General features: G+C 34.8%; 1 protein-coding gene across 4 annotated transcripts in view; it reads left to right on the top strand.

Moving 5' to 3' along the window:
- ARHGAP12 (Rho GTPase activating protein 12) overlaps nucleotides 1-8,616 on the top strand; it is a 121,768-nt gene extending 113,152 nt beyond the window's left edge. For all 4 annotated transcript variants that reach the window (XM_060659024.3, XM_060659023.3, XM_060659022.3 and 1 more), the window contains 7 exons: nucleotides 136-238; nucleotides 1,045-1,161; nucleotides 2,999-3,097; nucleotides 4,413-4,490; nucleotides 4,587-4,721; nucleotides 4,949-5,051; nucleotides 6,209-8,616. In XM_060659024.3, coding sequence (XP_060515007.1) covers nucleotides 136-238; nucleotides 1,045-1,161; nucleotides 2,999-3,097; nucleotides 4,413-4,490; nucleotides 4,587-4,721; nucleotides 4,949-5,051; nucleotides 6,209-6,383 — 810 coding nt within the window. In that variant the 3' untranslated portion in view covers nucleotides 6,384-8,616. The remainder of the gene's footprint in view (nucleotides 1-135; nucleotides 239-1,044; nucleotides 1,162-2,998; nucleotides 3,098-4,412; nucleotides 4,491-4,586; nucleotides 4,722-4,948; nucleotides 5,052-6,208) is intronic.
- Nucleotides 8,617-21,320: the final 12,704 nt, after the last annotated feature.

Raw genomic sequence — 21,320 nt, 5'->3', positions numbered from 1 at the left:
TCATATATATCATATACTAAATAGTTCCCTAAAATCATTTAGGAGGATCAGTTACTGATTATAATGAGAACTATGCTATCACATCTAAAAATAGTTTCAAAAGTAATATGTGTTTGGGAAATCTGTAATCAATAGACAGTAGAAACTGATGAAGCAATTGAAGAGGAGATACCAGATTCACCAGGAATAGAAAAGCATGATAAAGAGAAGGACCATAAAGACCCTAAGAAACTTCGTGGTAAGTTATTCTTTATATGTTTTGCTAGTAGCCTTCAGATTAACTGAATGATTAGAAAATCATTTCTGCTTTTGTTCTCCCATATTCTGAAGAAGGCTAGGCCTGTTACAGGCATTGTCATGGACATATAACAATGTAAACACATGAAAATTTGATTATTTTAATTCTTTACTACCTATTGTTTGTGCTCTCAACTTTCCTCATATATAGTTCCTTTCAAGAAATTTACTTTTTGGATATTTTTTATGGTAACCAAAAAAGAAATCAGATTGATGGCAATGTAGGACGTTATTCACGTGGTCCCATTCTTAGTGTAGAAGTAATTATGATGAGATTTTGTTAGCTTAAAGTACAAATAATTGTGATGGGTATACATATCTCCAGACTCCTAGTCCAGTAAGGATACTGCAGGATAGGGACTTGTTTATGTTTTATAAACATTTTTTTCTGGTCATTTTACCTTCTAAAACTGATGGAGAGTCAAAGAAGGTATAAGTAGTATCATTTATGAAACACTGAATATAAATTAAAATAACCAGTGTCTTAGCACATATACCAAAGAAGGTATAGTTCATTGTCACTGTTTAGTGATAAAAATGAAATGTTTTGCTTGATTTATCACTTTGAAATTGGGTCTGGGTTAGCTTGATTCTTCACATATTACTCTCAAACTATGTTAAAGTTACAATAACTGAATTTATAACTGATTTTTACATTTGAGATTAATATGTTTTGAGTGCTAGGTGGAAAAACTTTCATCAAGAAGTTCTTATTTTATGAAATGCCTAATATCTGTTTGTCTTAAGCCATGAAAGTGTCCAGCATAGATTCTTCAGAACAGAAAAAAACGAAGAAAAACTTAAAGAAGTTTCTTACACGGCGCCCCACTTTGCAAGCTGTTCGTGAAAAAGGTTATATCAAAGGTAGATAGAAGTGATGTTTTTACTAATGTTGGCCAAAATCAGAAATAAGACATTTTAAAATAAAAACTGAAAAATTTTTGACTAGTAAAAATGTTTTAATTCTTTAGAGTTACCAGGTGCATTGGTTAAAATACATTTGAGTGATTAAAATTGATATTTTAATGCACATGAAGGGTTTAACTAAAACATTGAACAGACCTAAATACCAGACAACCCTGTACCAGAGGAATTACAGGGATGTGATGGATGGATAGGAGACATGACTATAATAAAGATTTTTAGTTTTGAGATGCACAGATCAGAAGAAATTTTGAATAATTGATCCCTAACACAGTAGAAAGAAAAATATTGAACAATTTTATCTTGATTGTTTGCTTTCAGTTTTCATTTCAGGTGATTTTAAAATTCATATAAGGTGTGTTTTCCTAATTAATTTTTATATTTGTTACTTCATTTATAAGCAGTAATAGCAATAATGCACTAACAGGATCTTTTTTTAATAAGAGTATTCTTTAAAATCACATATACTTGTCTATGCCTTTAGTTTTTACAAGCACTTTTAATTTCAATGATTTCTAGTACATGACTCAGTGACATTAATTAGTAAATAAAGATATAGGTAAAGGTAATATATAACACATACATGTCTTTGAAATTTCAAATAAAGACCATCACTGGAACATCTGTTTGCAAAGCATCTAAAATACACAAATGGGTTTCATTAAAAAGATACTTAAAACTAGGTAGAGTTCAGCCAATTAAGGGATTCAAATTAGCAACCTTAAGAGTTATCGGTAAACAGGGACTCTGAGATGATGCATATGAATTTTGTATATTGAGTTTAGAACTTTAAAAAAAGCCTGACAAGTCAATGAAAAGAAACTGCTATTAATTTGTTCACCAGGCTTTTTCATTGAGAAATATAAACTGTTGGTGCTTTATAGTGTTATGCTGCCTTACGGTGATAGGAGATTGTGTTTAGCACTTCGAGTATTTTGTTTTCCTGGATACTTAGCACAAATGTGTCATGTCAGAACCGTGCTTTTTTCTTTTTTTAATGTTTATTTTTGAGAGAGAGAGAGAGACAGAGCATGAGCAGGGGAGGGGCAGAGAGAAAGGGAGACACAGAATCCAAAGCAGGCTGCGGGCTCTGAGCTGTCAGCACAGGGCCCGATGTGGGGCTCGAACCCACAAACCACGAGATCATGACCTGAGCCAAAGTCAGACACTGAACCGACTGAATCACCCAGGCACCCCGTGCCGTGCACCATGCTTGTTTTAATACTTAAAGAAATATTTCAGTATTTACTAAGTGTTAAGTGTTCACCTAGGTGCCATGAATACCTACTGGTGTTCAAGAATTGCAAGGTCCCTGCCCTCATGAAGCTTACATAAAAATGAGAAATGGACAAGATAACTTCAAATAGTGCTGACTACTCTGAAGAATTTACCATAGTAATAGAATAGAGAGTGATTGTAACTGGGTTGCCTTAGGCTGCTCCTAAGGTTTTTCTAAGTAGATGATACTTTAGCTGAGGGTGAGAGTGAAAAGAAGGAGCCACGATTGGGAGAGAGGATGGATCTCTGCAAAAGGTGTAGAAAACAAAAAGGCTCTCAGGTAGAAATGAGTCAGGGTGTTTGTGGAGTTTAATAAAAGCAGGACAGTTGAGTTGTTTGAAGTGGCATTGGAAAAGGGCAGGCAGATCACAGAAGGCATAAGTCACAGTTGACGGTGTCTGGCACGGAAATGTCTTTGATAGCACTGTGAATGGTTATCACCATGTTGCAAACTAAGTTTTAGCAAGGTGGTTTATTTTAAAAAATAAATCTCTTTCAGATCAAGTATTTGGAGCCAATCTTGCTAATCTGTGTCAGAGAGAAAATGGCACAGTGCCAAAATTTGTGAAGTTATGTATTGAACATGTTGAAGCATATGGTAAGAGAATGATTTTTTTTATGTTAAACATACTAACCCATTGTTTTGCCATCAAAATCCCTAGGATTTTTATGATTTTTGAGTGATAGAACAGTTGTAAGATATTAAGAAAAGCATCTTGTTTGCAAAAAACTTACGTGTTTATACTTATTTTAAATTAAGACCTTTTCAGGCACCTGTTGAATGTTCTGCACTTCTAGTTGACTAAGCGAATGGTATTCTTTGAAGCCATTTGGAGTTGGCATTTGCTTGAGATGAAGAAGGTGATTATGAAACTGAGTTTATTAAGAAGTGGTAGTGTAGAAGGTTGTGTTTACTTATCAAGAGAGTGTTCTTTCTCTTTAAAATAAAAATGAGATCACAGTTTAAAACCGTTAAATCAACTATGAAGTGTCTCAATAGACCAACCTTCTTATGTCATTTCCTGTTAAATAAGACTTAAACCAATTTATATTTTGGTTAATGTTAACATGTTTATAATACTTATACCTTTATTATATAAATATTATACTTAGAATTTATATTATACAAATATGTATTTTTAATAAAATAATATCTTGATGGTAATCACATTAACTTGTATCTGTACCTCATCAAAAACATCTTGTATAGTTAAAACATTTGCATAATTTGTAATTTCTGCCAGTTTCAGATCTTGTCTCTGATTTTTCTTGACAACACGCCTTTATTTGAAGTTATATGAAGAGGCACATTAGATAGTGTGTGCTTTGTTAAATGTGTACAGCCTTATCATTTAATGAACATTTGAATTTTTTAGGCTTAATGGGATGAATTTCAAATGATTCTATTCCATATATAAAATAAGTTAAACTCTGTCAAATTATCAATAGTTTTTATAGAACCTTTACTTTTTAATTGCTAGTTTATATTAAGTTTATTATAAGCACTTAATAGGACAGCCATGTTTGAAAGAGTGCTTTAAGATATACATCCACATTATAAAATGTGCAAAAAAATGGATGGGCTGATTTTACTGGTTTCCTTTACCTGTTGAACTATCCGCAGGTGCAGAAGTTTATCTTAAATTGTTAGTATTTCAAGTTTGATGAGGTGATTTTTTTTTGAAATGATCCACCAGCTTCATGATAAACAAAGTAGAATTGTTGCTGTTTATTAAACATTTCCACCCCCTCTGTCTCTGCCAAGCATCTATAAAAAGCCAGTTAGAGGAAAAGAGCATTTGCCCATTTGATTTTAGGCTAATGTTAATGAAGAACAATTCTGAAACATGCAAGCATCTTTAGAAGAGGCAAACACCTACTTTAAACACAAAAATACTGTAATTTTCTTTTAGGTTTGGATGTTGATGGGATATACAGAGTAAGTGGCAACCTTGCTGTGATCCAGAAACTGAGATTCGCAGTCAATCATGGTAAGATTGTACTCCCTATTGTTATCTGCAGAAACTCTCATAACTGTTAGAATAAGTTTAAAGTAAGTTTAAAAAATTTCCTATTCTGTTTTTCAGATGAGAAGTTGGACTTGAATGACAGTAAATGGGAAGATATTCATGTTATCACTGGAGCACTCAAAATGTTTTTTCGAGAATTACCAGAACCTCTTTTTACATTTAACCATTTTAATGATTTTGTTAATGCAATTAGTAAGTATGTCATTACACTCAGTTTTTTTTTTTCTAGATGTTGAAAGTCCTCTGTACTGATTAAGCTACTACATTCTGTTTGATCTTTTAAATTTTTTCAAAGGTTTTACTTCAGAAATTTTAAATGTGACCACCAGATGTCACTGTGTATTACCAAATATCAGGTTCTAAAATATGTCACTGTTTTCAATTTCATGCAAAATCTCCAGTTTTTATCTTTTTTTCAGAACAAGAACCAAGACAGCGAGTCGCTGCTGTTAAGGACCTAATCAGACAGTTGCCAAAGCCAAATCAAGATACAATGCAAATTCTTTTTAGACATCTCAAAAGGTAAGAGGTTTACCACAAAAGAAAGAAAGAAAGAAAGAAAGAAAGAAAGAAAGAAAGAAAGAAAGAAAGAAAGAGAAAGAGAGAGAGAGAGAGAGAGAAAGAGAGAAAGAAAGAAAGAAAGTAATTAGGGAGAAAAAAAAAAAAAAGACAAATGCATGGTTATGAGATGTGGCATGGTACCCCCAAGGCCAGGTCAATGTCACTGAGACGTTGGTTCAGATCCCAGCTGAGCTAATTGCTATCTTTGTAACTTGAAAAACACCATTCATTCCTTTGGGCCTAGTACCCCATAGGCAAATGGTCTGCTATGAAAGATATTTACTTAAAGTAAATATTATATGTAAGCATTTATATAATACCTAGCACATAAGTGTCCAGAAATTGTTGAAGTTAGTTAATATGAAGATGAGATTGGTTAAGTGATGAATATTAAATTTAAATTACCCTTAAAGCCATCATAGCTTACTGCTGTAGTTGTTACATATAGTTGTTACTATAGTTATTACAGTACTATATTTATATAGTTACTATAGTACTATATACTGTAGTTACTATAGTTACTGCTTAGCCATTTTAATAACTGATTAAAGTGTTCTGATAGAATACTAGAATACTAAAATAAATTATCCCAACGAAGGAGATTTAAAACACACATAAAATGAGTAAAATGAAAAATTAATCTCTGTACCCTAATGAAATTTTTTTCCCCATCAATCTGGTGGAGTAATTATTGTTACCTGAATTGTAGCTCATACTTACATCTGTGTCTTAATTTTGTTAGAGTATATACAGTTGTACCTTTCAGCTGTGTTTATCCAAAAGAAACTTTCACATGGTGTTTGGACTGAGTTCTACTTGGTTAAGTAGCTTAGTTTAGGAGAATAAGCATTATTTCTCATTTCTCTTTTTTTAAAATTTTTTTTGTTTTTGAGAGAGCAAGAGCACGAGTGGGGAGGGGCAGAGAGAGAGAGAGAGACAGACACACACAGAGGCAAGCAAGCTCTGTGCACAACCTGAGCTGAAGTTGAACACTCAACAGACTGAACCACCCAGGCGCCCCATTATTTCTCATTTCTAAATGCAAACTGTTTATAATACAATTTGAAGAATTTTTCCTCTCTGCTTACTCTTTTAACAATTTATTTTTTCCTTCTTAGAGTTATAGAAAACGGAGAAAAAAACCGAATGACCTATCAGAGTATAGCAATTGTTTTTGGTCCCACTCTGTTAAAGCCAGAGAAAGAGACTGGTAACATAGCAGTTCATACTGTCTATCAAAATCAGATCGTAGAATTAATTCTTCTGGAAATAAGTTCCATCTTCGGGCGTTGATTCTTACTGAAGACAACCTGTGGAATAGAAGTTGGATTCGATCAGATTTCAAACCCTTAATATGATGTGTTTAATTTTGGACCAAGCAGTTACTCTTTGATTTTGCACTTTTTGGAGGGATCAGAAGGGAATGGGAGAGTCAAGATGTGTGTTAGGCCCTCATATTTGCTGCTTTGTTGCAAGTTGATATAACTGTGTGTAATTTTGAATTAATTTTATCCTGAATGTGTGCATTTCATACTCTGAATTTCAGTAAAAATCAAAACTTGCAATTCTAACCAGTCGTATACACTGGATAATTTGGTAAGAAAAGTTTGTTTTTTTGTTTTTTTGTTTTTTTCAAACTGGATAATGTAGAATTTCTTCTCGTGATTCGTTAGATTCATCACTTGATAGAACAGTACTCACTCTCAGTTATTTTGAAGACGCTCTTGGGCATTCTAAACGAAATGAAGTACATCCTTTTTGAAACCTGTGTATTTTTTTTTTTCAGGGTTTCTGCATGCAGTGGTAGTCTAAGTACTACAAGTCACTATAACCCAGATGTAATCCCTTGTGCAGCCTTGCTGCCTTTAACTGTGTTGCACAGCATCCTTACTGGATGGATGTCTTAGTTGTTTGTTTGGGCAGCACACTAATATTACTTAACACACTGTGATACTGGAGTTTAACTTAGCATAAGTCAGTTCAGGGTATTTTTGGGCTGTCTGTGCTATACTGATTTGTAGCTAAGCATCCTAATTCTGTCTAGTGCCATACTGAGTTCTTGGTATGACCCTGTGGAAACAGACATTAGTTGATGTAAATATAAGCTAAAGACAATGTCCTTTAGCTTATGTATATAATTTTGTTGTATAGTCTCAGAGTACATCCTAACCTGACATTTCTAATCATGATATTGGTAATCTTTTCCGTGAATATTAGGTTTCCTCCAGAAATAGGCTGTTATTTGAGAAACTTAACTGTGTGCACTTTTAGATTTTAATTACATTTACAGGCAAATCACTGTAATGCAAATGGTACTGGAAAAATACTGAATAGACTTGCTAAATGGCAAATGCACTACAAGAGGAACCTTTTAGATAATTTAATATGTACAGAATACATTAGAAAAAATTTATTACAGAATTCTAACTGCAGTATGAATAGTGGAAACCCATATGTAAATTAGATGGATGTCAAATGGAAAATGACATTGCTAAATTTGAGAATTTCTTTTTACATTACTAATGTAGGTTGATTTGTACAATAAAACAGGGTTTGGAAGGTTTTGTTACAGAGAGCATGGTCTGTTAAAGATATTTTAAGATGTATTTTTCTAGATTAACTGATGTATATGAAATGTCTAATCTGAATAAAGAAAACTATAAGAGGTTTAGAGATTTTCCATTGGAAATGTGCATTTTGGTTTTACTTTTTTCTTGTTTTTGCATTTACTGGCATACTCTTATACCTCATTTTTAAAAAATCAATTGAATCCAGTATTTCATGTGGTAAATATGTTTTCCTCATTTTCCACACCTTTTCTGCTCCCTGCCATGCCAATACCTCCTCCACTATCCCCCCCTCCAATTTTTATTTCTTCATCAATATTTAAAAGTGGATACTTTTGTAATTGAGACTCTTTTCTTAGAATTGCATTTGTAATTTACAGATTGCCTTCCTTGGGAACAAATAGTTTTTGTATGATCTGCCTAAAAATCTCTCACCTGAGTTTTGTGGTAAAAATATTGTTTGTTGTTGTGATCTTGTTGGATTGGTAACAAACCAAGCTACTTGATAGCTATGAAAAGCAGATTGTTTTGGGCAGGGAGAAAAAGCCCCCAAATGAGAATGTTTATATTTGCCTAACAATGTCCTGAACAATACAATATGCTTTAGAACTCACCCATATAGTGATTGTATGCCAGCAAAACAGTTAGACTCAAATCAGTGATGCTCTTTTTCTTGGTAGCTGTGGACATAACAAAGATTAAAATTGTCCTGTGTTTCTTGTTTCAAAGTACATACGTGTGTATGTGGGGTCTTAAATGTTTTATTAGTCTACAGCTAATTCGTTTATTGTAATATTGTATGTACAGTGAGATAAATGTCTTGTGTTTTCATCCTTTGTGAATTAAAAATTCTCACTTTTTTTTGTAATAGCAAAACCAGTAATATTTTCCTGTCTTGATAACTTGATTTTTAGTAGAAAACATGTTAAAGGCTGAAATAAATTGTCAGTGGAATTTCATTTGCTAATAGGCCTTTTCCTTCAAAATGTCATTTTAAAAAGTAGTTGGAAATTGAAAGGAAAAGTATATTCAAATATGAATTAGAAGAAAAATGTTCATTTAAATTTTACAGCAGTAAAACTACCTTTTACTCTGGAAAAATGATGTTGTCTTCGATAGAGGCAAATCTGCAAATACATATATATATATTTTCTTATGGGAGAAGCACCAATGGGATAATTCAGCCAAACTGGGCTGAGGCACATGTATGTGTATATAAATGTGTGTGTGTGTGTGTGTGTGCGTGCCATTGCTTACATACAAATGAAAATTTCATTAATAATAATGGCAGATATCTGGAGACCTTTGTGTTATTTTAGTTCTATCCCATGATTCTTTGTAAGCCTGTAATATTAGATGTTAAGATAGCAGTAAGAGGAGAAAGAGTTATTCTGTAATTTTGCCAAGAGATTCTTTTTTAGCTCATGGGAGAGATCCTCTAATTAAATATTTAAAGTAAACATGCAGTTTCCCATGACACTAATTTCTCCAACATATTTAGGCTTTTAAAAGACACAGAGGAGTCTACAACATGTCATTTTAGTAAAGAAGAAAATAAAAATAGTTAAATGGGCATCATGCTGTCAGTGGCCTAATAAAAGTCAAGTGTTCAAAGATTACATCTATATAGAGACCTGAAAATGGGTAGAAAATAAGATTTTGTGGAATTTTCTAGTTTCTCTGAACTCTAGCCATCAGCTCTAATGATCCTCTTTTATAGAAAGCACTCTGTAGTACAAGACTAGAGAAGGTGTTTAATAGGGACTGTAGCCTGTAACAATCCTAGATGCAGGGCATAGTCTTGTTTTTGTTTGTTTTTTTAAACAGTATTTCAGTATAACTACTACAGTTGTGTTAAATGCAACTTTCGTTTTAAACCAGAACCCCCCCCCCCACACACACACACACAAAAAACAAATAGCAAAGGGGGCTGCAAAACAAAATCAAGTCTTACAATAATGGTGTATTAGAATCTGTTGGAAATTCACAGGCTGCAAACCCAGGCCAAGCAGAGTCAGACTTCGTATTCTAGAGAAGGGGGAGGTACAGAATGCCTAATGAGACATTCTATAACTACTAAAGACAAGGGAGTTCTCCTGAAGAATCTCAATTAGTCTTCTCAACTGAAGTTTTGTGGGCCAGTGGTGGCTGTAAATATATTCAGCTGGATTGAGCTTTTACAAATTAGCCTTATGTGAATATGGCACTTAAATGAACTCTTTCATTTCCTTCATTGCTTCCCTTCTCCCACAGGAAAAAAAAGGAAAGAAAAAAAGCACTTTCATGGTACTCTCATAAACAGAGCACTTGTAGAACAAGGTAACTGTTTAACAAACCATTACAAAATGTATTTAGAAAAGTCTGATTTCTTAGTTTTTTCTCATCAACCCCCCCCCCCCCCTTTATTTTACTTCCTCTCTGTGTTTTCAGAAAAACAGTTTTTGGTAAAGAATTTTAAATTATTAATGCTGGTAGATAAATCTTTCAGGTAGTTCTAGTAGTTGTAATGTCATGAACCTTGCAACGCTAAAATTTGTGGTGACATCATACCAACAAATGATGCTGTGGAAGCTCTTATCAGCAGGGCCTTTGCAGAGGTGAACATCAAACACTCATCTATCTCATGGTGGAGTGACCAGTGAAGATTCAGCATAGCATTCAAGGCCTTCTTTCTCCTCCTGGACATTTTGAGAGATTGTTTATATTTAGGCAAGAGAAATGGGACTCTTAGACACTCAAGTAAAACTGAGTGTAACTGATTGATAAAGCAGGACAGAACAAATAGGGGCCCTAACATTCACAGCCTTACTTTATGGAAGCACAAAATAAGAAGCTTAAGGCTGGAAGGAAGACCTATCTTGATTAGTTACGTTATTGTCTCTTTAAACTTCACAATCAATTTTAAGGAAAGCGTATTTTGCCATGTTCAAATACTATCATTTGAAGAACAAACTAGTAACTTCCCTACCTATTCTGACCATCTGTTTTCAAGCTAAGTTAGTTTTTATTTATGTGGCATATTGAAACTTCATTTACTTATTATTTATTTACATTTTTAAAATTTTTTAAACTTTTAATTTTTTTACTTTTATATATTATGTACATCTATTATGAATATAGATGTGGCAGAGAGGGTATGCATTGCTTTCTGCTGGTCTCTCCTAGTTCTAGTTGTATAATCAGGCTTGAGTGGTTGTATTTCTACCTGCTGACATTCTGGATTAGCCATTGTGTTCATTAATCTCTGTTTAATATGGATGTTTGCTTTCACTGGAGTTCTAGAACTATGCTGTCCAGTACTATAGCCACTGCACACATGTGGCAACTTAAATTTTCATTAAAATTAAGTAAAATGAAATTCAGTCACAGTAGCCACATTTAAAATGTTCAGTAGAAATGTGGAGTCTATGGCCACCATATTGGACAATGCAGGTATAGAATATTTTTTATCCTTACAGAAAGTTCTTCTGCAGTGTTGTTATAGAAGGTTGGTTGTGAGGAATAAGCAATTACAAAATACAAAATTCTTTCAAAAATATATGCTCTAAAGCATTATATTTCACAATTCTCCCTCATGCGCATCTCAAGTACATGACACTAGAAGAATTTAAAATCAAGAAGGGATAACATTTTTATACAAGGGCTGCCAAACTTTGAATATTTGTCCCATTATATGCTGTCATTATAGGGGGCTGGGAGAGTAGTAAATGTGATTAGACTTCTAATACAGCTCCATCAAAATGCTTGCAATTTGGTGAAAATCAGTTTGAAACTGTGGCTTAAGAAAACCTTCAGTTGACATTGTTCTCTGGAAATTTAGGAACTATGAGATAATTAACATTTCTGATGCTATGTCACAGTATTCTTACATTCAGATTTTAGGGACTTTTCACCTTGGTGGGAAAGATTTTCTGAAAGATTTTCAAATCTTTCAAGATTTTCTGAAATCTTACTTTTTTAATTCTTTTATGCAATCTTTATTTATAAAACTTTTTTTAAAAAATTAGATTCAAGCTAGTTAACATACAGTGTACATATAACACCCAATGTTCTTCCCAACAAGTGCCTTCCTTAATGCCCATCACCTATTTAGCCCATCCTTCTCCCCACCTCCCTTCCAGCAACCCTCTGTTTGTTTTCTATATTTAATGGTCTCTTACGGTTTGCCTCCCTCTGTTTTAATTTTATTTTCCCTTCCATTCCCCTATGTTCATCTGTTTTGTTTCCTAAATTTCACATATGAGTGAAATCATATAATGTCTTTCCCTGATTGACTAATTTTGCTTAGCGTAATACACTCTTATTCATCCCTGTTGTTGCAAATGGCAAGATTTCATTCTTTTTCATCGCAGAGTAATATTCCGTGTGTGTGTGTGTGTGTGTGTGTGTGTGTGTGTGTGTGTGTGTATACACGTACACCACTTCTTTATCCATTCATCAATTAATGGACATTTGGGCTCTTCCCATACTTCGGCTATTTTTTTTTTTAATGTTTATTTATTTTGAGAGAGACTGAGCATGAGTGGGGTGTGGGCAGAGAGAGAGGGAGATACAGAGTCAGAAGCAGGCTTCAGGCTCTGAGCTGTCAGCACAGAGCCTGACGTGGAGCTTGAACTCACAAACCATGAGATCATGACCTGAGCTGAAGCCAGACGCATAACCCACTGAGCCACCCAGACACCCTACTTTGGCTATTATTGATGGCACTGCTATAAACATTGGGGTGCATTTGCCCCTTCGAACCAGCATTTTTGTATTCTTTGGATAAATACCTAGTAGTGTAACTTCTGGGTGGTAGAGCAGTTCTATTTTTAACTCTGCGAGGACCCTCCATACCATTTTCCAGAATGGCTGCACCAGTTTGCACCCACCAACAGTGTGAAAGGATTCCCCCTTCTCGGTATCCTCAGCAACATCTGTTGTTTCCTGAGTTGTTAATTTTAGCCATTCTGACGGGTGTGAAATGGTATCTCATTGTGGTTTTGATTTGTATTTCCCTGATGATGAGTGATGTTGAGCATCTTTTCATATATCTCTTAGCTATTTAGATGTCTTCTTTGGAAAATTGTCTATTCGTGTCCTCAGCCCATTTCTTCACTGGATTATTTTTTGGGTGTTGAGTTTGATAAATTCTTTATAGATTTTGGATACTAACCCTTTATCTGATCTGTCCTTTGCAAATATCTTCTCCCATTCTGTTGGCTGCCCTTTAGTTTTGTTGATTGTTTTCTTTGCAGTGGGAAGCTTTTTACCTTGATGAGTCTCTAATAGTTCATTTTTGCTTTTGTTTCCCTTGCTCCAGAGACATGCCTAGTAAGCAGTTGCTGCTGCCAAGGTCAAAGAGGTTGTTGCCTGTTTTCTCCTCTAGGATCTTGCTGAATTCCTGTCTTACATTTAGGTTTTCTATCCATTTTGAATTTATTTTTGTGTATGGTGTAAGAAAGTGGTCCAGTTTCATTCTTCTGCATGTTGCTGTCCAGTTTTCCCAGCACCATTTGCTGAAGAAGCTGTCTTTTTTCCACTGGATATTCTTTCCTGCTGTGTCGAAGATTAGTTGGCCATATATTTGTGGGTCACTTTCTGGGTTCTCTATTCTGTTCCATTGATCTATGTCTGTTTTTGTGCCAATACCATATTGTCTTCAAGCTTTGTAATACAGCTTGAAGTCTGGGAATTAGGATGCCTCCCACTTTGGTTTTCTTTTTCAAGATTGCTTTGGCTATTCAGGATCTTTTCTGGTTCCATACAAATTTTAGGATTGTTTGTTCTAGCTCTGTGAAGAATGCTGGTGTTATTTTGATGGGGATTGCATTGAATGTGTAGATTGCTTTGGGTAATATAGACATTTTTAACAATATTTTTTTCAGTCCATGAGCATGGATTGTTCTTCCATTTCTTTGTGTCTTCCTCAGTTTTTTTCATAGTGTTCTTATAGTTTTCAGCATACAGATCTTTTATCTCTTTGATTAGGTTTATTCCTAGGTATCTTAAGGTTCTTGGTGAAGTTGTAAATGGGATCAGTTCCTTGATTTCTCTTTATATTGCTTCATTATTGGTATATAGAAATGCAAGAGATTTCTGCATATTGATTTTATATCCTGCGACTTTGCTGAATTCATATATCAATTCTAGCAATTTTTTGGTGGAGTGTTTCAGATTTTCCATGTAGAGTATTGTGTTGTCAGCGAAGAGTGAAAGTTTGGCTTCTTCCTTGCCAATTTGTATGCCTTTTATTTCTTTTTCTTGTCTGATTGCTAAGGCTAGGACTGCCAGTACTATGTTGAACAGTAGTAAGAGTGGACATTCCTGTTATGTTCCTGACCTTAGAGAGAAAGTTCTCAGCTTTTCCCCATTGAGGATGATATCAGCTATGGGTCTTTTATATATGGCCTTTATGATGTTGAGGTATATTCCTTCTACCCCTACTTCCTTGCGGGTTTTTATCAAGAAAGGATGCTGTATTTTGTCTAATGCTTTTTCTGCATCTACTGAGAAGTCATGTGGTTCTTACCCTTTCTTTTATTAATGTGATATATCATATTGATTGATTTGAGAATATTGAACCACCCAACAGCCCAGGAATAAATCCCACTTGATCGTGGTGAATAATTCTTTCTATGTATTGTTGGATTCTATTTGCTAGTATCTTGTTGAGAATTTTTGTGTCCATGTTCATCAAGGAAATTGGTCTTTCTCTTTTATAGCAGGGTCTTTGGTTTAGAATCATCAAGGTAATGCTGGCCTCATAGAGTTTGGAAGTTTTCCTTACATTTCTATTTTTGGAAAAGTTTCAAAAGAATGGGTGTTCTTCTTTAAATGTTTGGTAGAATTCCCCTGGGAAGCTATCCGGCCCTGGACTCTTGATTGTTGGGAAGTTTTTGATTAGTGATTCAATTTCTTCAATGGTTATGGGTCTGTTCAAATTTTCTATTTCTTCCTGTTTCAGTTTTGGTAGTTTATATATTTATAGGAATTTGTCCCCTTGCAGATTGCCCAATTTGTTGGCATATAATTGCTCATAATATTTTCTCATAATTGTTTGTATTTCTGTGATGTTGGTTGTGAGCTCTCTTCTTTCATTCATGATTGTATTTATTTGGGTCCTTTCTTTTTTCCCTCTTCTTGAGTGCACATGGAACATTTTCCAGAATAGATCACATACTGGGTCACAAATCAGCCTTCAACAAGTACAAAAAGATTGAGATCATATCATGCATATTTTCAGGCCACAATCTTTGAAACATGAAATTGACCACAAGAAAAAATTTGGAAAGACCACAGATACCTGGAGGTTAAAGAATATCCTACTAAATAATGAATGGGTTAACCAAGAAATTAAAGAGGAAACTAAAAAGTACATGGAAGCCAATGAAAATGAAAACACAACAGTCTAAAACCTTTGGGATGCAGCAAAGGCAGTCATAAGAGGGAAGTGTATAGGCTTTCCTAAAGAAGGAAAAAATGTCTCAAATATACAATCTAACCTTACACCTAAAGGAGCTGGAAAAAGAACAGCAAAGCCCAAAACCAGTAGAAGAAGGTAAATAATAAAGATTAGAGCAGAAATCAATGATACCAAAATCAAAAAAACAGAAAAGATCAATGAAACTAGTAGCTGGTTCTTTGAAAGAATTAACAAAATTGATAAACCCCCTAGCCAGACTTATCAAAATGAAATCTTATTTTAGAAACAATAATTAAAGAAATGGTTCTAATGAGAACTTTTCCTTGAGATCCAAGTTTCTTCACCTTGTATTTACTTCTGATTTTTAATAGTACCTTGTAAGAGATGGAGATCTTGACAAACTGACATACAAAATTTCTCTTTAAATGAGAGCTGACAGGTAGTCATGGATACAGGGAAATTTTTGGTTGTCTCAAAGTTAAGTAGGTCTGTATGTGATTTCACCAGATGCTTGCTTGAGTATGGACAGTGACATGGTACATAGGTTCTATACACTGTATGGTAATTAGCATTTTTCATTTTTGTCTCTATCAGAATGTTTATTTTAAGGGTCCCAGGCCAGATTCTTTCAGAGATGGTACTTCTATGCGTAGCTGACATATATAATGCTCTGACTGAAGAAAATGCTACTGTTGTATTTTCAACCTTGTAAGTCTTTCTGTTAAGAAGTATCTTAATATTTCTAGTGAGTATAATAGTTTGTTTTTCTAATTAAACCAACTCATTGACAGAATGCTTCAGTTCAGACTTAAGCAAAACCTAGGGTGAAGAAGCTTTGCTGTCTAGTAAAATTAACTCACAAAACTCTCTTCTTATCTTCTCATTAAGAAGTACATGGGAACATGAAATGCTGCTTTCTGTGTCTTTTCCTCTTTTATCTCCCCTCCCCTTCTCTGTCTCAGTAGTTGCTGTTTGCTTTATTTAGATGATCAAGTGAGTGGCTACTCACAGAGGCTGTTTGGGGACTTATTGAGGCCCTTGTGTCCACAGTGTCCAGGTTTCCTGAAGGGGAGTTAGACTTAAAGAGAAATCAAAGGCCTCTAGGGAAGCCAACACAACTGCATTAAGGTGGAAACTAAACCTTTTATAAAGAGCAATCCCAGTATCTTTGGATGACATAGTTCTATAAGATTCCCAGAATTCAACCCCTTATGCTAGATGACCAGATTTTTTTTTAAATTTTACATGTTTATTTTTGAGAGACAGAGCGTAAGCAGGGGAGGGGTAGAGACAGAGGGAGACACAGAATCTGAAGCAGGCTGCAAGCTCTGTGCTGACAGCAGAGAGCCTGATGCAGGACAACCGCGAGATCATGACCTGAACTGAAGTCAGATGCTTATCCAACTGAGCCACCCAGGTGCCACTAGATCACCAGATTTGATGTAACATTTCTGACATCTGGCTACATCTTATGAATGCCCTCTCTGATCATGTCCTTGTTTCCTGACTTGTTAGATTATCCAAATTGATCGCCTGAGCATTGCCAAAACAGTGACAACCTTCTTACCCGTTGGATCACTCATTAACGACTGTAGCATATTCAGTTGGCGTTAATGGTTCTACAAAGCCAGCATCAGGCAAGATGCAATTGCTATTTTAAATGAAGAGTAGTGCTGAAACATCTCTCACTGAATAAATGGTTGTGAAGAGAGTTAATATAAACAATCTGCTAAGAGTCCATTCGTTCAACAAATTCAGTGAATGTGTTTTAGGTATTTAAGCATAGTGTTAACCTCTGGGGATAAAATGGTAAACCAAACAGATGGAATCCTTGCTTTTATGTTTACAGTTCTGAGGTTGATAATATGATAACTGGTATATATTTAATTCTGACACCTGTTTTGAGTAGGTGCACTCAGAATGGCCAATCTCAAGTAGTTTTATTAGTGTGCCTTCCAAATTGCTTATTTGTGTTGTGGTCATGCCAGTCTACTGAGATTGAGCTAGCATTTATTGCTACGTAATTGGGTAATATGTTGAGAATGACATAATTCTTGAGTGCTTTTTCAGGTGAAGTAAGGCAAAGCTTGTCAAATACAAGAAATGTTGAAGACTGTGATGAAGCATAGTTTAAAGAGGTGTGGTTTTAAACTACAAATGGATCACCCTGGCATGAAACAATAAAATGTGAACTGGAACATTCTCACCGAAAGTGTTAGGAAAAGCATGGATTTAATAACAGTAGTTGCCCCACAAGAGATTCACATCATACTTCATATAAAATTAAATGTGGAGAGGACTCTGGGAAGATGGTGGTGGTGAGAGCATTCTTTTTCAATTCATACATTAAAACAACAATATAATCACATTGACCCTAAAACTAGGTAACAAGGTATCTTCATACCTCCAAATACTAGTAGGTGGGATTAAAGCACCAACACCTCCAAGGTCTGCAATGATATTGGTGTCTCAGAGGAACAAGGAAGAAGAAACAGGGTAGCATCTGCTAGGTCTGAGAACAGAAGAACCACAATATAATCATCAAGAATTAAGGGGCTAAAACATTAGCCTCTGGGAATTCTCAAAACCAACTTGGCAAAGCTTTCTTCCAGCACAAGTCACATTAAAGAAAAGTTGCTGAGAGTGGAATCAAAATTGAACAGGATAGGGACAATAGACCAAAAAGGTGGTCTAGTTCAAAGTGGGGAAGGGAAGTAGAGCCAGGAAACCCCAGGAATCAAGCTGTCATATTTTTTAACGCAATGCAAAAACAAGGATGAATCTGTTAACAAAGCTTTCCTGAATCCTATTTCAAAAGTTTGAGTTAATTTTACACAAATTATTAATAATTACACAATAATTATAAGTACTAAAAAATAAATTTACACAAAAACAAGCAAAATAATAGTATCAAGGCCAAATCCCGTATTAAGTTATAAGAAAATAAGGAGCAGAATAACATCCAAGTGGAAAATGGAAGTATGCCAAAAACACATGCCCACAAAACTGAAACCTATGATTGCAAAAGGAACTCAGTCTCTAAGAAATGGTAAAGACATAAAAGAAGAACATAAAACAGAATTACAAGAAATAAGGTGACAACTCAGGAAAGAATTAGAAATAGGAGGAGATATTTCAGAATTGTAAATAGAAACCTAAGAGCAGACAAAACAATGCCCTGAAGGAAGTAGGTATAAAAAAGAAAACAATTTTAAATCAAAAATAAAGATTTAAGAAAACATCATTTTAAGATTAAAAAGTGTCATTGAAGATAGGCAAAGAAGATCAAACATGTAATTAATAGGAGTTTATAAAAAAAAAAACAAGACAAGCAAAAGACATAAAAATATTTCAAGAACCCTGGAATTGGGAAAGACATTGAAATTCTGTATCGGAAAAGCACAGCAAATAATTAATATTGACCTAAAATAACCAATACCAAGACATCATCTAGTGAAATTACTGGACTATAAAGAAAAAGAAGCAAATCTTTTGGGCATCCATTTAAAAAGGGCATGTGATTTGTATTAGATTATCAGAATTTTCAAAAGCAACACTTTATACTAGATGGAAATGGAGAAATATATTTAAGATTCAATTCAAGGGAAACAGATTGAATAGAAAAGGCAAATTCTGTGATACCTAAATAAGACATTAATTTGTAAAGAAATGTAAAGAGAAACTAAAAGGAGATATGTAGCACTGTAGTATAATTACATAATGCCACTTACTATTTGGAAAATATGAATGATGATTGCTTAATATAGATTATATAACACAGAAATAATCCATTGAATTAAGACCTTGAACTTTCCTGATCTCTGCTAAAAGCAGAGGCCTGGAATCGAATCTGACCTTGCTGACACTTTCAGAAGGGGAGCAGCTATGTGGATAATTTTAATAAATAAGCGCTAGTTGGTTGCCTGGAAATGATAGGACACTGAGAGACAGCCTTTTATCCTAAAATTCATAATAGCAGGGAAATGGAATACTGGGACTGAAAAAGGTAGTAACTGAAATTAAAACCCCAGTAGGTGAGCTTACATATTAAACACAGCTAAAGAGAGAATTGTACCAGAAGATACGTCAAAAGGAAATAGCCAGACTGAAACTTGGAGAGACAAAAGGATAAAAAATAAAGAATTGAACATAAGGGTTGTATGGAACACAGTGAAAAAAATTTAACCTGTGTAGTAGGAGTTCCAGGCAAGGTGGAGAGAGAACATGGCAGAAGCATTATTTGAAGAGATAATAGCTGGGAATTTTCTAAAATAGATTGAAAATCAGCCATAAATTGAGGAAGTTTTATAAATCCAAGCAGAATAAACACAAAGAAAACTACATCTTAGGGCATCATGGAGAAACTGCCAGAAATTAAAAACAAAAGAAAAAGGACATTACCTTCAAATGAGCAATAATAAAATTGGCTGTGGACTTCTCAACAAAAATAGTAGTGTTAAAAGTAAACTGCCAACCTAGAATCCAATACTTGTATATTATGATTCATGAGAAATAAATGACCCAACATATATTTCTCATGTGTTTAGTTTTTGCCCACAGTTCCTGGCTTACAGCTCCCCAAACCCTTGTAATTTATTGAGTAATGAGAGCATCTTTTGTTATTAATATTTGGTCTCTTGTCCTCAGTTCCTAAAATCTCTTCAGAGCCATAAAGGTGAAATGGAGATCTTCATGACAAGCCCTTTCCACCAAAACTGGGTTTATGTTGATGAATTGACTTTTGAAGCACCAAAGGATAAGGCTGTTTTCCATGGGAACCAAACGTGATTAGAGGGTTGGAACTTTCAGTCCCACCATCCTGATTTCCAGGGAGGGGAGAGAGGCTGGAGGTTAAATCAATCACCAATGGCAGTGATTTGGTTATTCATGCCCATGAAATGGAGCCTCCATTAAAACCCAAAAGGACAGGATTTGGAGTGTTTCCATGTTGGTGAACACATAGAGGTGCTGGGAGGGTGGTGCACCTGAAGAGGGCATGAGAGCTTTGCATCCCTTCCCATATACCCTGCTCTATGCATTTCCTCCATCTGGCTGTTCTTGAGTTGTATCCTTTTACAATAAACTAGTAATTTATTAGATAAAATGCTTCTCTGAGTTCTGTGAGCTGCTCTAGCAAGTTAATTGAACCCAAAAAGAGGGTAATTGGAACCTCCAACTGATAAGCAGTCTGTCAGAAGCCCAGATGATATAGCCTGGGCTTGCCAGCTGGCATTTAAAGATGGGGAGGTGAGGTACTCTTGTAGGATTGAACCCTTAACAGGTGGGATCTGACACTGTCTCCTGGTACGTAACGTCAGAATTGAGTTGAACTGTAGGACCCCAATTGGTGTCCAAGAATTGTTTATTGTTGCTGTGAGGAACCAGCCCCCTCCTTCCCACATACTGGATTTGTGTGCAGAGCCCCCTTAATACAACTTTCAGAATGATGAAATTGGAGAGAATTTGTTACTGGTATTTTCTTGATAAACCAAAATAACAAATGTAGTTCCATAGGCAGAAGGAAAAATAACCTCAAATGAAACTATGGAGATTAAGGGAGAAGGTACTAAAACAGTAAATATGTGGGTATGATTTGTGGGGTACACATGTATGTGCATATGTGTGGGTACTCACATGTCTAAAATATGGCAATAATAATATGAATGATGTGAGGCAAGTAAATATAGTCAAATGTTCTGGAAGTGGTGAAAGTACTAATTTACATCAGATTTAATAAATCAAGAGACTTGCTGTAATCTCTGATCTCTTTTATAATCAAGAGTAGTAAAAAGACTTAGATACAGAGGACAAACTAGGGGTTGCTAGAGGGGAGGTGGGTGGGGGGGATGGGCTAAATGGATGATGGGTATTAAGGAGGGCACTTGTTGGGATGAACACTGGGTGTCCTATGGAAGTGATGAATCACTGTGTTCTACTCTTGAAACAAATACTACACTGTATGTTAACTAACTTGAATTAAACAAAAAAAATAAATTTAAAAAAAGAGTAGTAAAAAATATACAGTTAATAAGCTATAGTAAAGGAAGTGAAATACTGAAAACCATAAGATTAAAAAAAAGGCAAAAAAGGGGAGACAAACAGTAATGTAGGATAGGTGGGAAAAGAGAAAACAAAACAAATAGATAATAAAACATAAAAATAATACATGAAATGTAAACAGATTAAATGTTTCACTTAAAAGTTTATCATACTAGATGAAACAAAACCAAAACTTACGAATATACCTTTTATAGGAGT

The sequence above is a fragment of the Panthera onca genome, chromosome B4, assembly GCF_046562875.1.
Source record: "Panthera onca isolate mPanOnc1 chromosome B4, mPanOnc1 haplotype 2, whole genome shotgun sequence".
Taxonomy (NCBI): domain Eukaryota; kingdom Metazoa; phylum Chordata; class Mammalia; order Carnivora; family Felidae; genus Panthera; species Panthera onca.
This window is presented reverse-complemented; position numbering and strand designations above follow the sequence as displayed.